The sequence below is a fragment of the Chelonus insularis genome, unplaced genomic scaffold (assembly GCF_013357705.1).
Source record: "Chelonus insularis isolate UGA/USDA-ARS -01 unplaced genomic scaffold, ASM1335770v1 contig_24_pilon, whole genome shotgun sequence".
NCBI classification, from domain to species: domain Eukaryota; kingdom Metazoa; phylum Arthropoda; class Insecta; order Hymenoptera; family Braconidae; genus Chelonus; species Chelonus insularis.
Window position 1 is genome coordinate 638,528 of NW_023276446.1, and position 15,453 is coordinate 653,980.

The window sequence follows — 15,453 nt, forward strand, 5'->3', positions numbered from 1 at the left end:
AATAGGGGCATGGACCGATCGAAAATAGGTACAAAGCATTTTTCACCGACCGATAATAGGGACATCTGTTGCTGGCTGTATATTTTTTTTTAAATTATAACTTCAATTTTTAACGATTTTATATTTATTTATGTACTCTCTAATATAATAATGAGAAAATTGAAGCTACGTTCATGATTTTATCGTGCATCATTAAAACTTTATAGAGATTCTCATAATGAGTCACACCTTAAATGAGCGACAAGTAGGATTATGACCTTAGAGTACCAGGCAACATAGATATTTCTCTGGACACTATACCACTAGCTCATGTCATTCACTCGTGGCTCAGACGATATCAAGCTTTAGATCTATAGCTCTCGTGACTATTTTTGGTTGGATCGTCTTCAGTGTATCTTAGTCAAGTTCATAATTTCTAACAAGTCCAGCCTTTTAAGTGAAATAGGATCATGATCTTCGTAAACTACTATCCTAGTTTTTGGTTCAAAAAGAGACAGCTCAAATTAATTCTTCTAAGCTCACTCCAGATGAAAAACACCATGAAGCTTACTTTAGCAACACTCACTCAAGAGATGCAACTGAAGGATATGGTGTTAGACTGCCAATAGTTCTATCCCTACCAGCTCTTGGAAAATTCAGAAATCTAGCTTTCACGTGCCTCCGATTAATGCTCAAGCGATTTTCAACTGATACTAAGATCAATCAGATCTACAGAGACTTCATGGATGAATATCAAGCTTTAAGACATGTAAGGTTTACTCCAGAAGTTCAACCAAGTTCAAGTGAGAGTCCTGGTGCTGTAACTGGTGATCGCTCGAATGAGATGACCTTGGCACATGATACTTTTGTATCAAAAGGATTGAATGTCTCCCTCATTTTTATTTGCCTCATTATGGAATTCTACGTGAGCAAAGTCTCTCTACAAAATTGAGAGTCGTCTTCAATGGTTCAACTTAGACAAGCTCTAGTTTCTCGCTCAATAATGTTCTTTATACTGGTACCAAACTCCAAGTCGACATTTTCGACGTCTTATCATGGATTAGACGAAACAAAATTATCCTCAACTCTGATATAACGAAGATGTTTAGACAGATGAATGTTCATCCAGCAAACCGGGATCCTCAAAGAATTCTTTGGCTTGACGGACACAAAAACGTTGTTCCATATCAGCTCAGTACAGTTACCTATGGAATCAGGCCAGTTCCATTTCTAACAGTACAAGTTCTACTTCAACTTATTGAAGATAAAGGCACTAGATATACTCGTGCAATAGCTTCCAAGACGAAAGGTCGCTATGTCGACATTTCGTGGCTTAGATACTTAGCAAGAAGCTCAGCTGATAGCTTAAGGTCTGATACAGCTCTGCATGGCGAGAAGCTTCCCTTTAGCGAATTAGTCTAATAATAGCCCTATTTTTTTACAAGCTCTAGCTCTTCAAAGTCTCTCAACTGATCCTCCTAAAGCTCTATATGATACAGAATTGAAAGTGCTTGGACTATCTTGGAGTTCGGTATCAGATCAATTCTTCTTTTCACTCAAGAACTCAGATTAAATAAATCTAGATGGGATGATGAACTTCCTGCTCAGCCCCCTCAACGGTGGACGCATCTACGAGACGAGTTACTCTATCTCGCTCATGTTCGTATCTCTAGATGGTTTAACACGATCTCCAGCTCATACATAGAAATACATAGCTTCTCAGATGCATCGCAGTTAGCCATGGCTGCATGCATTTATATTAAAGTTCAAAACTTAAAAGAATCAGCTCAGATCCAGCTCTTGTGTGCAAAAACAAAAGTAGCACTATTAAAAACCAGTTATAATTCCTCAGCTTGAACTAACTGTTGCTTGAATGCTCGTAAAGCTCGTTAAATGCGCTTAAGGAGTGTTTGAATTAGCTGAAGCTCCTATTTTTCTATGGACTGATTCATCTCTAGCATTAACATGAATACTAGGTCATCCATCCAACTGGAAAGAATTCGTACGAAACTAAGCATCGTTCATTCAAGAGCTCAATTGAACTGCAAAATAGCTCTATGTTCCTGGTAAAAAAAACCCAACGGACTGTGACCTGAATGGCCAAAAAGATTATTTTTTTTTGGCCAGTTCAACAGTTCAAACCTTTAGCTCTTGCTCATAAAAAAGAAAGATCTGTCATACTATTACATGCTGTTAAAGCTTAATCTGAAAAAAATCATCCTCTATAGTACCTTCTATGAAGATAAATCAGCAATTTATTTGCACTAAAAATTAACTTCTAACAACCAACCAACATCCAAATCGAGCGAAGACAGATATGACGATATTATGTTATGACAATAACAAGTTACAGAAATAAATTGAGTTTGTATGTGGACGAATGAAAACCGCTGTAAATACTACATGAGAATTAGTAAATAGAGAAAAAAAAATAACATTTAATAGTAAAATTTACTACACAAAAATTTACGCTTGGATGGTGAGGATTATTGCCGTTGTATTCGAATATTTTTTATCTCATACTTGAGAAGAATTTCAGGTGATCGATAACATTTGACTTCTTCCGTACATCTTCAGTACAATAACAGTTTTTTTATGTGCTTCTATTTGCTTTTATTTCCTTATTCTCCTTCGACTAATAAACATGGTACTCATCAAAAGATTAAACTTTATTTCACGTAGTGGGTACATTTATTCAATTGATGATGTTTTTTTCTGGCAAAAAAAATTTTTAGCCTTTAATCAGGGTAAAAATTATTTTTCTCTAAAGAAAAAAATATATTGCGGCCGTTGCGTCTCACGGTCAAATTTTAGGGTAATTTTTACGCGAAAATTTTCTTCGTGTACATCTACGACATTATGAGTATGGAAGATGATCAATGGCCGAAAATCTGCCGAAAAGAAGAGGTCAGACAAAATCCAAATGAAAAGCCTGTAAAATACCAGGTTTCAGGAATAATAAAAAAAAGGAATTTTATATAAATTATCTAAAACTAATCGTCAAAGAAAACGTTAGGGCAGATACAGTCTTAAGAATTACTAATTTGGATACCGAATGATCGTTAAATGAAAAAATATATACAATCGACGTTAAATGGACAAACAATAGTCACTCGCAAATACTAATATTCCTGATCTTCTTCTCATAATAACGATATTCAGTATGTACGCCAACCGTTTTTGCATTGGAATTCAGTTCTGAAAGTATGAACGGAACATCACAGTTGCTATAGTAGTGATTGAAAGTTGTGATATTTTACACATCAGTGATGCTACTACATCTTCAAACAAGACATGTAGAACAATTACAAGCAAACAGATTTCATCAACCACGAAACTTAGTTGAATTTACTAAACCTTGTTTTGAATGTATATAAAGAGAAATTATTACTTTATTAATAAACAAATTTAAAAATATTAATTTGTTAATAAATTTCAACTAATTAACTTTCAGAGAATCTCATACGGAAAAACATATTTTATACAAGATTTCTTTTTGGTTTGATTTTTTCCCCGTGTAGTGTGTATAACAGAAGATAGAATGAAATTTTCACAATACTAACCTTATTGTTACATGTGAATCAGAACCAGAACTGGAGGTAGCCGAAGGCTGTTCCGTGGTAGGCGAGGGACGGGATACCGTAAGAGCAGGGGGTTGCAGGTCCTCGTGGGTTCCTGTGGCGCCGGAGAGCAGCAGGAGTGGTAAGTTTGGAAACAGCCATGCGGATGCTGTTCCCAACTCACTAAGATCGCTAGCGTCGCTGGCCCTGGAGGACTTGCGGCTACTGGCTCGACTTCCTCTATGAACATGCAGAAGAGCCGATAGCTTACCCCCCCATCCACCGGTTCTGCCTTCGCTTCCTAAACCGCCCGGACTGGAGGTTTGAGTTTGAGAATCTACTTCATGAGCTATTCTTTCGCGTTCACGTTTTATTCTGAAAATAACGACAAAATAAATATACTACTCGAAGAAAGTACTATTTATGTTTTCGGTGAAGTTATTGTTCTAAAATTTTATTAAGTATTAATTTAAACAATTGAAAAATAAAGATTTTTACGCTAAATATTCTCGAAAAGTGCGTTGAATCAGCCTTGCGGCTTTGTCTTGTCTTTTCCAGATTCTTGTGGATGACACAATTTCTAATTCTTTTCTTGTAGGAAACTGTTTTTTGAATTTGACGTCCATTTGTTCTTGTAATTTCCTGAAATCGTCAGACTCTTCAACGTGTCCAAGGACGTGCTTGACGAGTGCGTGAAGGATGTCCAGACAGTGAATTTTATTTCCTTTTGCGATAGGAAGATTAAAGCTAACCAAAGCCACTACATTGGGCTTTGATATTCCTAACGGTGGATCCAAGCTTGCTATAAAGTCACTTAACTGAGAAAATCGGATGAATTGTGTTGCATGCGGGTCATATCTACAAACAAAGCCACCATTATTCCACATTATCAACTAATAAGAATAATCGTAAATATTAAAAAAATTTTTTTATATTTTACTTTGACCATCTTATATAAAACATTTCCAAATCATCCTCAACAATGCCAATTTCTTCTTCTTGGTGCGCCTGGTTAAAATTTTCCAGGATAATAGCGATGTACATGTTGATGACTATCATGTAGCTGATGATGATGAAGGACGTGAAGTACGTTATGGCTAGGAGGGGTAATCCGCAGTCTCCGTTCAACTGCCGGCTGGTTGGGGTAGGATCGCAGTCCGGCGGTTGAACCATAAGAGACTCCAGAACGTCGTTCCATCCTGCCGACGTCATCAAGCGAAACAACAGCTGCATGCTACGACCAAAGGTCTCGAAATTCACCTAAATCAAAAAATAATTCTATTAGAGATCCAATTTTAAATTGTGTATCACTAAAAAAGTTAAAATAAACAAAAAATAGACCTACCATGTCATCGAGAGCACCCTGCTTCCGTACATGTCCAAAAACTGACATGCCGATAATGGCATAGATGAAAGTTATTAAAGCAAGCAATGCACCAATGTTGAAGAGTGCAGGTAAACTAACAACTAGTGCGAATAAAAGTTTCCGAATGCCTTTAGCTGCTTTTATAAGCCGTAAGATTCTTCCAATTCTGAACACCCTCACGACTCGCAGGAGCGTCGGAGACACAGGAAAGTCTATCATTATATCTTCCATAAGAATGCCGAGAATAGATGCTAATACAAGAAGAAAATCAAAAAGATTCCATGGTACGGTGAAGTAATGATAACGTAAACCTATTATCTTCACAATGGCTTCGAGGCCAAATACGGTAGTGAAAAATGCATTTGACACTTCTAATACAAAGAATATCGGGTGAGGTTGATTGTAATGCTCGATTCCCATTGTTAACATATTTAGAAATATCAAAACGAAGATGGCTATCTCGAATCTGAAATGATAATTATTATTAATTTCTATACATATCTTATCGGGCTATACACGTGATGACTTCAAAGTTAACTGTTGTGAATAAATCTTTTGGATACAAAAACATCTTGAATGCTACTTAAGATTATTTTTAGATTATAAAATATTGTTATCTATTTAAGATGTATGTAATTTCAATAAATATGATACCGTACCATTTTATTTTTATGTTCTATCGAAAATCGTATCTACCACAGAATTACTTAATATTTAATGACATGGAATACAAAATGGGTGTTATATATTATTCAGATAACAAATATTTTGATTAATGAGTAATTCAAGCTCCCTTCTTTACTAAGAGAAGCTTGAATAGTCGTCGTTTAATTAATTTTTTGTAATTCGTGTATTCTATAATAATGAAAAAAATTTCAAAAATATTTTAGACTGAATTACGCATAATAATAACAATAAATAATAGAAATATAGGCCGAAAAATTTTCGAATAAATTGACACCTAAGTCTGAAATGGTTTATTGAAATTGAATACATTTCAAATACTTTTTCAATTACTTTTTCATGCCAAGTATACAGATGTATAATTAATTAAAAAAAAAAATTATAAAACTCTAATATTTGGGATAATTTTTTTTTATGTATACATATACTAAAAATAATCATATTGCTTTCAAATTGAATGATTTATATGAAAAAATTGTTTATCTAAAAGACTAAGTTTCTTAAAAAATTGAATGATACAAATTTTTCTTCTTTTTAATTAAAAGAGAAATGCACTTAATCCTAAACAGAAACAAGAATTGGGTAGAGTTCCGTTTAGGTGTCACCTCCGAATCGGCTGAAACTTGGGGCCTTTGTTGATCTTGATGAGACATAAAAAACCCCCAAGGGATTTTTGGCGCAAATGCACCATATCATTTTTATGGGCAGAACAAAAATTGCAGAATGGTATTTACTAGTGTTATAGTATCCCTCACCGTGTTGAGTATCTAAGAGCAGACAATAGATGGTGAATCCTCAAAATTTTTTCCTATGTTCAATTTATTCAGAGATCAATATAAGTGCGATTGATGAACTACTTTCCATGAAAAATATTACTTTAATACTAATGGATGATTTTTACAATTTATTTAAAATAGCTACTATCTGTACTGATAGAGCTATTACCTTGCAGTGGGTAAGAGACTTTGGGTTGATACCATCAAGTCGGTATTGTCCTAAGCATAAGAAAGTGATGGAACGTAACGATAATGATCTGATCTGTAGGAGATTTATTGATCGTTCAAAAAGCAAATATAAGCATACCCTTACAATAGCTGATAATACATGGTTTGAAAAATGTCGAATTTCACTAAATATGGTAAAATCTTTAAACCCCATAAAAAATTTGCGCCAAAAATCCCTTGGGGAAAATGCATCACTAATTGAAGTAAACTCGTAAAAAAATTTTGGTCCGAATCGGAGGTGACACCTAATCGGAACTTTATCCCAAGAATTGAATAAAAATTATCCTACTATGCACAGTAATTGTGATACACTACATAAGGAGCGTAAAATTTCTTCTGATATTAAAATTATTTTGGTCCTTTCATTTTTTAGAAATTTCTCTTCTACAGAATAAATTCCACTATTCCTGTGTAGTGCACCACAATTTATAAAATTATCAAGGTAAAATTATATCTTTCTTATTATTTTACATTAAAAATTGTTAAAATCTAAATAATCATAGAAATTGAGTTGTATGTAAACTTATTACCTTCTGGAATTAGATAAATCGTAGAACATAGCGAGGAATTGATTCATTGGACGTTTTATAACTTTTTGAGGTTTTTTTCGACCTAGTTTTTTCATGGCAGTGTAGTAGTGCTTCTGACTTTCGGTCAGAAACATTTCTAGCACGCCACCTTCATACTGAAACATCATAAAATTTATGAAAATTTTGTATTTATTATTAAAAATATACTCATAATGACAATCATAAATAACTAATTAAAATGAGTGGATAAAATTATGAATTTATGAATAATGGTTGTTCTTACTTTTTTTTTCAACATATTAAAATTATCGATGATGACTCCGATAAAGAGATTGAGAGTGAAGAATGATCCACAAACAATAAATATGATAAAATAAATATAGGCCCACAAATTGGCTTCTCTTTGTGGTTGAAGATCTACACCTCTCGCATCAACCGCATCTTCCATTACTTCCATCCAACCCTCAAAAGTTGCAACTTGGAACAATGCCAAATATGCAATACCAACATGATCGAAAGTTATCTTGCTATTCTCCCAAGTATAATTTTGACTTAAACAATCGTTTTTCGTATTTACTATCTGCATCAAACCAATTAAATACCAATTAAACACTTGATACAAAGTTAATAAATTCTTCCACATACCGAAATATCCAAAAGTTCACCATATTCATCCAGACACTTGAAGAACTTTCCTCCGAAAAATTGTACACCCATTATTGAAAATATTAGCCAGAACACGAGACAGACGAGGAGCACGTTGAAAATACTGGGAATTGCGTACATCAACGCGTTCACTACAATCTGTATGACCAACACAAATTGTTAATTATTTTTTTCTTACAATAAATATCACAAATATTTATTTCAATTCTATTATGTTCATGACAACTAATCTTATAGATATTTAATGATATAATAAATTCTTTGATTAAATAGCATAAATTGAATAACTTACCCTCATGCCTTGCCATCTTGAAATTGCTCTGAGTGGTCTCAAAGCTCGAAGGGTTCTTAAAGACCGCAACACTTTAAGGTTTTCATTTTCTTCTATTAAAAGACTAAATGTGGATACCTGTTGAGTAAATTACATCGTTCTAATTGGTATATGCAATACCAAATAAATTATTGAGCATTTCATTTATGTGCAAATATACAAAACATGCTGCGATTAAATTCGGTATATATATACATATACACTGTGCAGTTATTGTTAAATATATTTGTAATACTGTGAAAACTATCAATGCTTAGTAAAAATTACTCTATTGAATTACAGAAATGTGACTGATCAATAGAACAATTTTTATTGCACCGTATTCTACACGGAGAAAAAATTCCGTTAATTTTTATTTAAAAATCCATACAAAAATTACCGTGCTGCTCAAGAATGTGAGTTCAAACTTACTGAAAAGTAAAAAGTAATGATCAACATACAAAAATTATAAGTTACATAAGAAAATGTATCATTCAGTTTTTTGAAAATTACTTTGGCAGCACCAGAAAATTTAGTGTTCCACAGCACCTGAAAATTTAGTAACGTTAGCTGTGATAACTACGTAACCGACAAACAATTTTATTTAAGTTTAGTGATAATTTTTTTGGTTATATAAACAAATAAATAAATAAATTAGGTTCATTGATAATTAACTTTCTTAACTAATTAATTCGTTGGAATGAAATACGGCACACGTTTTACAATACTGCCCCCCCCCCTATCCCTACGATCGGGATCTTACGCAGAAAACCTGTGTCGTCGATACAACCACCCGGCTCTCCGAAGAGATCTTCCTCTCCCGCTCACGGTGGCCCGAGAAAAATCATATAAATGACTTTTGTCTCGGCCGGGACTCGAACCCGCGACCCATCGTGTGTCAAGCTGACGCTTACCCATGAGTCCACCGCGTCAATCCGTTTAAGCTTATCATAAATTGTTAAGATATAACGTGTTGCCGCCAATATTGAATCGTAACGAAAAATATGAATGTCATCTTTGTTTACAATATGGAAAAAGTAACTATAGCACTGAGGGTGTTCACACAATCAAAAACAAAAGCCGTAAGATGTACGCATGCGTACAAACCAATTTTTAACTTATTATGATGTTAGTATGCACGCGTACGTCTTAAATTGTACGTTTTACGGCTTATGTTTTTGATTGTGTGAACGGTCTTACAATACAAAGAAAGATTGTGTTGGACCGATAATTCGAAGATTCCCGACCCAGCACGGAAACTCTCGAGAATAGAAAAAATTATAGGAGAGCACCCGAATTTTTCCTACCACACGGATCATAATAAATTATATACAGATTCTCATTTTTTTCTAGTCACTTACTAATTTTTGTTTAAAGTTTGAATAAAAATTAATATTTATCGAATATTACCGTGCTGCATAAGAATTTTTACTTTTACTCTTCTTAATAAATATTGAATCTATAATAAAAATTTTAAAAGGATTACTAATTTTTCTTTGAAGGTTGTCTTAATTTTTTAGGGAATTGACATTTGCGCGTGGATTGTTGTGCTGAGCACGGTAATTTTTATTGGAATTTTTTCTCCGTGTAGAAACAGAACCCAATTATTCGAATGACTGATTATTTCTTTTTTTTGTCTATAAAATTTATCTGTATCTATCAGTAACATAACTATTGTATAATATTTAAATTATTTATTACAGTGAATAAGAAAAAACATGTATAAGTGGAGACTTTTGAAGCGAAAAAAGTTAAATTTATAATTTTAACGTACCTGAGCTCATGAGGCGATACATAAAACACACAAAATAAATATATAAACAAATGTAGAAAGGATATATTTTTAGTTAACGAATAATAATATTAACAAAACTTGAATAAATATTGTTATGTTAACGTCAATTATTTGATGAACTCTATGCACCAGTTTACGTAGTTTTTCATTATTATTATTAGATCAAAATGATTGAATTTTTTACTCTGGAAAAGCATGTAGCAAATTGAAATATATATATATATATATATAATATAGAATACTGATTTTTCAATTAAATACTTCTATGCAATTTGTATATAAAATTTATGAAATCAAATTGTTGGAAAATTTGTTTTACAAATTATTCAATTTTAAATGAAAAATACTCTTGAACGTTAATCGATCAGATTTGAGAATTATATAACAATATTTTTATATTAAATTGAAATCGAAGAAGGTTTAATATTTATGATACAAACCTGTGAGTAACATAATTAAAATTATTATTTTATGCGGTATTCATGTTGTAGCAGTTATCAATATAAGCATAATGAATAGTATATTACGCAACCCTGGGCGAAACTGAGCTACATCGTACCACGTGTAAAATTGCAAACCCGTGGTATGATATAGATCACTTTATTCTTGAAGTGAGTATACTTTTTTTTATCAGAACGTCCCCAAAAATTAAAGTTTTTTTCCAGTTTTCAGGTTAGAAAGGTGACTATCTCTCTCCCACAGAGAAAGACAGCACACGTCTGCACGCAAGCATAGACGATTTTTCTGACTTTCGCTTGGGAAGAGATTGGTCAATTTCGGACCTCAGAACCGGGACAAAAACTTTTAAGTTTCAGGAGGTCTATGTAAAAAAAAAAAATTTTTTCGGTATAATAGATTCAATTTAATATATCTATATTTGAGTCTAGTTTCAAGTGTAAAATAATTCACTTACAAAAACAATTATAAAATCCAGAATTGTCCAAAAACTTGTAAAGTATTTACAGAATCCAAGTGCCAACCATTTCAGCAACATTTCTAAGCCAAACAGTGCGCAGAAGCCCAAATTTGTCCAGTATAAAATTCTCTTGAGAAAAGGATTGTCATCAAGATAAATGTCTTCAAAACAAAGAGTAATGGATGAGGCAAAAATGAAAACTAATATCATCCATTCAAATGCTGGCGTGTCTACTACTGAAAGAACTGCAGTTCGCAGTTTTATCCATCTCCTTCCAAGATCCGTTTCAATACATTTATTAATGCAAGTACATCTGTAAAAAATAATCAATTATATTTTCTGTTTGTTATGGCTATTGTTAATGTTTTTATGAATACAGAATTTTATCAATCAATGAATCTTCTGAAATATAATATATAAATTATTAACATTTAATGGCAATGTTTATTATGATAAATTTATTGTTAGTAATATTTTACCTTCGGTAACAATGTTGAGGAAAACAATCCTGTGGAATCGGTTGTGCTCTATTTCTTCCAAAGCCTGGAAACGAACTCATGCCATCTACATACCGTCCTTTACTATCTCGTCTTCCACCTACTGTTAATTCATCAACATAACTAACAAGAGCATGCCACGGTCTTTTTTCTGCTCGTGAACTTTCTAGTTTAATGGGTTGTTCTTTTTTTGTTTTTTCTGGAAGCATTACTAACTGCTCGTCTACTTTACCATTTTCTTTAAATACATCCATTTCTATACTTTCCTCAGGGTTAGTTTCATTACTATCGCCTGTACCCGCGTCTATTTTTAAAGTTTTTTTAGTCTCTTGACTATTGTGACTGTAAGTAGTGATAGTTGCTTGACGGTAGATAGGTTCATAAGTAAATACAGGTTGATTAAGACTTTCTTGATATGATCTATTATAAACATTATCTTTTGGAAGGCTCAATACTGTTTCTTGAATTGCATATTTTTCTTTATCAGACTTATCCATTACTTCTCTCACTATTTCTTCCAATCTTCGATTTTTTCCCATTTCAGAATTCTCTTTTTGGAATCGTTTTTTCCTTACAATTGATCTGATTCGATCAAATGATCGTGCTAACTTTGAGTCTTCCCCAACTTCCTGTTTTTTTTGTTTTAGTTCTTCGGAATTGAAACTGTTGAGTAACAAAGCCAAAAAGAGATTAAGAACCATGAAATTGCCCATAACGAGCGCGGGAAGAAAAATAGCAAAACATGTCTCCGGTCCTTCATCACGTTCTGCTCTCATACAGTCCCATAGTGGTTCAATCCATTCACCACACAAAATCCGAAAAATCATCATAAATGAATGAAAGAAATCATTAAAGTTCCACCGAGGAACTGGATCAGGATAAAATTTTTCAGGAGTATAATCTTTGCTGAATAACTGCATTCCGATTACGGCAAATATATAAATAACAATCACTAATACTAATGTAAGATTACCAAGTGCTTCGATACTAGAGATAATGATGCTTAATAAAACTTTCATGGTTGTCCAAGACTGAGCGAGTTTAAGAACACGTAACAGCCTTAAACCACGTAAAACTGATAAACCATCCACAAGTTCAAATGTGAGATCAATTAGTGATGCCGAGACAATGATTAAATCAAAGTTATTCCAACCGTTGTTAAAAAAGTCCTTGCTCAATGCAAGCAACTTAAGGAAGCACTCGAATGTGAATATGCTCGTAAAGACTTTATTGCCAATATTGAGAGCTTGTCTTACACTCTCACTCATACCATGATGCTCGAGTGCAAGAAAACCAGTATTAAGGACAATACAAAGTGTAATAGTTAATTCAAATAATGGATCTCTTACTATCTGAAATAGTGAAATACCACAAGTTCATCATATTGAATTAAATAAAAATTATCTGTAGTAATTTGTATATTTACTTATTTACCTTATATAAACAATTTTGAAATCGCAACCAACCCTCGTAATCTATACAACACTGAATACATTTGTCACAATTTCTATCCGGAAGATCATCTATAATACAGAAAGAAATTTATAAATCCTAAATAAGGTAATTTAATATAATAATGAAGTTCATTGTACTATAAAACTTTAGATGAGTAAAATTAAATAAATTAATAGAAATCGAAATTAAAATAGTTAAGCTTCAAATTAAAGTTAAAATTTAAAACACCTCAAGTATGTTGCCAGAGTTATTTGAATTTTTTGGTTTATCGAATAGATAAGAATAATCGAAATGAAATTGATATGTTGATATAGAATATAAAATAAAATCTAACGTACCAAGAACAACGATGTGCGATAAATATTCAGGTGGTAAAGTATACATCTGTTTTTTCGTTTTAACCCCATTACATTTAAGAACTCTAATTTCACGACTCTTACGCATCACCGACACAGTAACAGGTGCAACTGGTAAAAGAGGTTTTTCTGCAGTTGTAGATGCAACAATATTCATTCTCTCTTGACGTTCCAATTTACGTTCTTGATGCTTCTGTTCTCGATTTTCACGTCGTTCATGCTCCTCAGCTGAAGTGACATCGTCACCATCGTGATCGTCAACAACGCCAGAATCATCGAGAGAAGATTGCTGATTGCTGTTGTTACTCGCCTGTCTTGAATGCAGCATTCCTCGATGAGGAGCAAGACGGTGAATTGGATCTACTGGTCTTTGAGGTGCTACTTGGAGAGGCAGATTCGACGGTCGAACATTCGAATGTCTTGGGCTTGGACTAGGGCTCGGTGTTACCGATCTAAATTATACATAAATATAATGAAATTCGTTACTAAAAAGCTAAGATTTGAAATATAATAATGAATGTAACTCATTAATTTTAGATTGCATTAATTTAAAAACTAAAAACAAAAATTTCTACTATTATAACGATTTTTTTATAGAAAAACACAATACGTAGTTATTTAGAAACGGTTTCGAATATCATTAAAAATATATAGTTGAAATATTACTATGTTAAATTATATGATTACTCATTTTAAATTCTTTGAATCGAGTTAAGTTTTTAATTTATTTTCTAGGTCTGAATAAGATATATACATTTTCAAAAACTACTGTTGACCTAAACAATTTATAAAACAAATTTTTTGGTAAATAAATACACGGAAAGTTGGTGAAAAATGAACCATCAAGAAAAAACAATAATCAACTAATTAACCAATATATCAAAAAATGTTAATAATTTTTAATGCATTAATCAATTGAAAACTTAATAAACGAAAAATGCTATGAACATTTTAAAATTTATTTTAGTAAATTAATGCTTTTTCGTTCGTGTTTCACTTTATACTCTCTTTTCCTACTCTGATGTAAATGAGTACACTGTGTTTTATTGCTATTTGAATTTAAAAATTAATTAATGACTATATTTTATTACTTTTGTATTTAGATCATTCAAAGAGACTATTAATAAACTGATATTCCTAAAAAAGTACTATTGCATATCAATTTGTTTTCTTTCTCTGGTGGGATTTAAATAAAAGACCGATTTGTAGTTGCTTTGATGAAAAAAAAAGCTTTTATCAACGTAAGTTCAAACCGAATCTATTTTACGAATAAAAAAAGACTGAAACAATTATCAGCGAAAATTCGATTATTTATAATAATTGAATCTTTAGACAACGTTAAAATAAAAATTGGAATAAACAAAGTGCAATCTGAAATTTGATGAGTAAATTGAGTATATTTCATATATGTAGACCTGCTTCTTGTGCCCCCATTTTTCTCTTGACCTGCTGAACTTCTCCCTCTTTTTCTTCGACGAGTTTTTTTTCTTGAATAACTACTCAGCAAAACTCCTTTTCGTGCGTCTATTTTTTTTTGCTTTTCCTTTGTCAACGTTTTGATGTTGATTTTCGTTGGGTCAAAACTGAATGTCGAATCTTCACGATGATCAGTCAAGTCTTTCTTCCTCTCCTAAATTAATTAATTTGATTAAATGTTGATAAATTATGTAAGGAAATGTTTTATAAAACTTATTTTATGAAATTGATATAAATACATCAATTATTATTTAATTCGAGCAAATAAATAAATTCAGAAAATAATACAACAAAAAAGATTTAAAAGGAATTTTAACAAATTTAGCCGAGCCATTTTTTCTATAACAAAAAAATTATACAATAAGTAAAATGATAAGCAATCAAAACGATTTTTGACTTATCAAATGATCAATAGTGTCAATAAATAAGGTCATCATAAACAAAATATTATATTAAATGACGATTCATATCTTTAATCAATCGTAAGTTAAAAAAAACAAAAAGTCGTTTCTATTGTTCTATTGTTCACATGAATCGTCCGTAGAAATTATTTAATGAAAAGTTTGTCGTATCGGCATTTCAAAGTCAAACTAGTACTCATAACTAATTACTTAATCAGTAAAAATGTATTTTGATAATTTTTGACATTTCTTCTCTTTCATCTCACCCCATCTAAACAATTTTCGTGCTGGTACACTTTCGAAAAAAAAGCAATTTCTTACGGACAAAACTCGAACCTGGATCATCTAAGTTTATGCGTTAGGCGATTTATCATTCAAGCTAGCACTATACTTTAATTTTGCTACTTTTCTATACGTACCCATACTAATCATGCTCAAACACAATCACCGCCTTCTCT

The 15,453-nt window shown here is 32.2% G+C and overlaps 1 protein-coding gene across 4 annotated transcripts in view; it reads right to left on the bottom strand.

Moving 5' to 3' along the window:
* Nucleotides 1–15,453, bottom strand: part of LOC118064690 (sodium channel protein 60E-like) — a 59,100-nt gene that overhangs the window by 13,227 nt on the left and 30,420 nt on the right. For all 4 annotated transcript variants that reach the window (XM_035079469.1, XM_035079466.1, XM_035079468.1 and 1 more), the window contains 13 exons: nt 14,534–14,748; nt 13,101–13,570; nt 12,742–12,830; nt 11,290–12,659; nt 10,808–11,123; nt 8,082–8,198; nt 7,769–7,927; nt 7,407–7,703; nt 7,124–7,278; nt 4,885–5,371; nt 4,480–4,799; nt 4,038–4,397; nt 3,543–3,914 (listed from right to left, as the gene is read on the bottom strand). In XM_035079469.1, the coding sequence (XP_034935360.1) occupies nt 3,543–3,914; nt 4,038–4,397; nt 4,480–4,799; nt 4,885–5,371; nt 7,124–7,278; nt 7,407–7,703; nt 7,769–7,927; nt 8,082–8,198; nt 10,808–11,123; nt 11,290–12,659; nt 12,742–12,830; nt 13,101–13,570; nt 14,534–14,748 (4,727 nt within the window). The remainder of the gene's footprint in view (nt 1–3,542; nt 3,915–4,037; nt 4,398–4,479; nt 4,800–4,884; nt 5,372–7,123; nt 7,279–7,406; nt 7,704–7,768; nt 7,928–8,081; nt 8,199–10,807; nt 11,124–11,289; nt 12,660–12,741; nt 12,831–13,100; nt 13,571–14,533; nt 14,749–15,453) is intronic.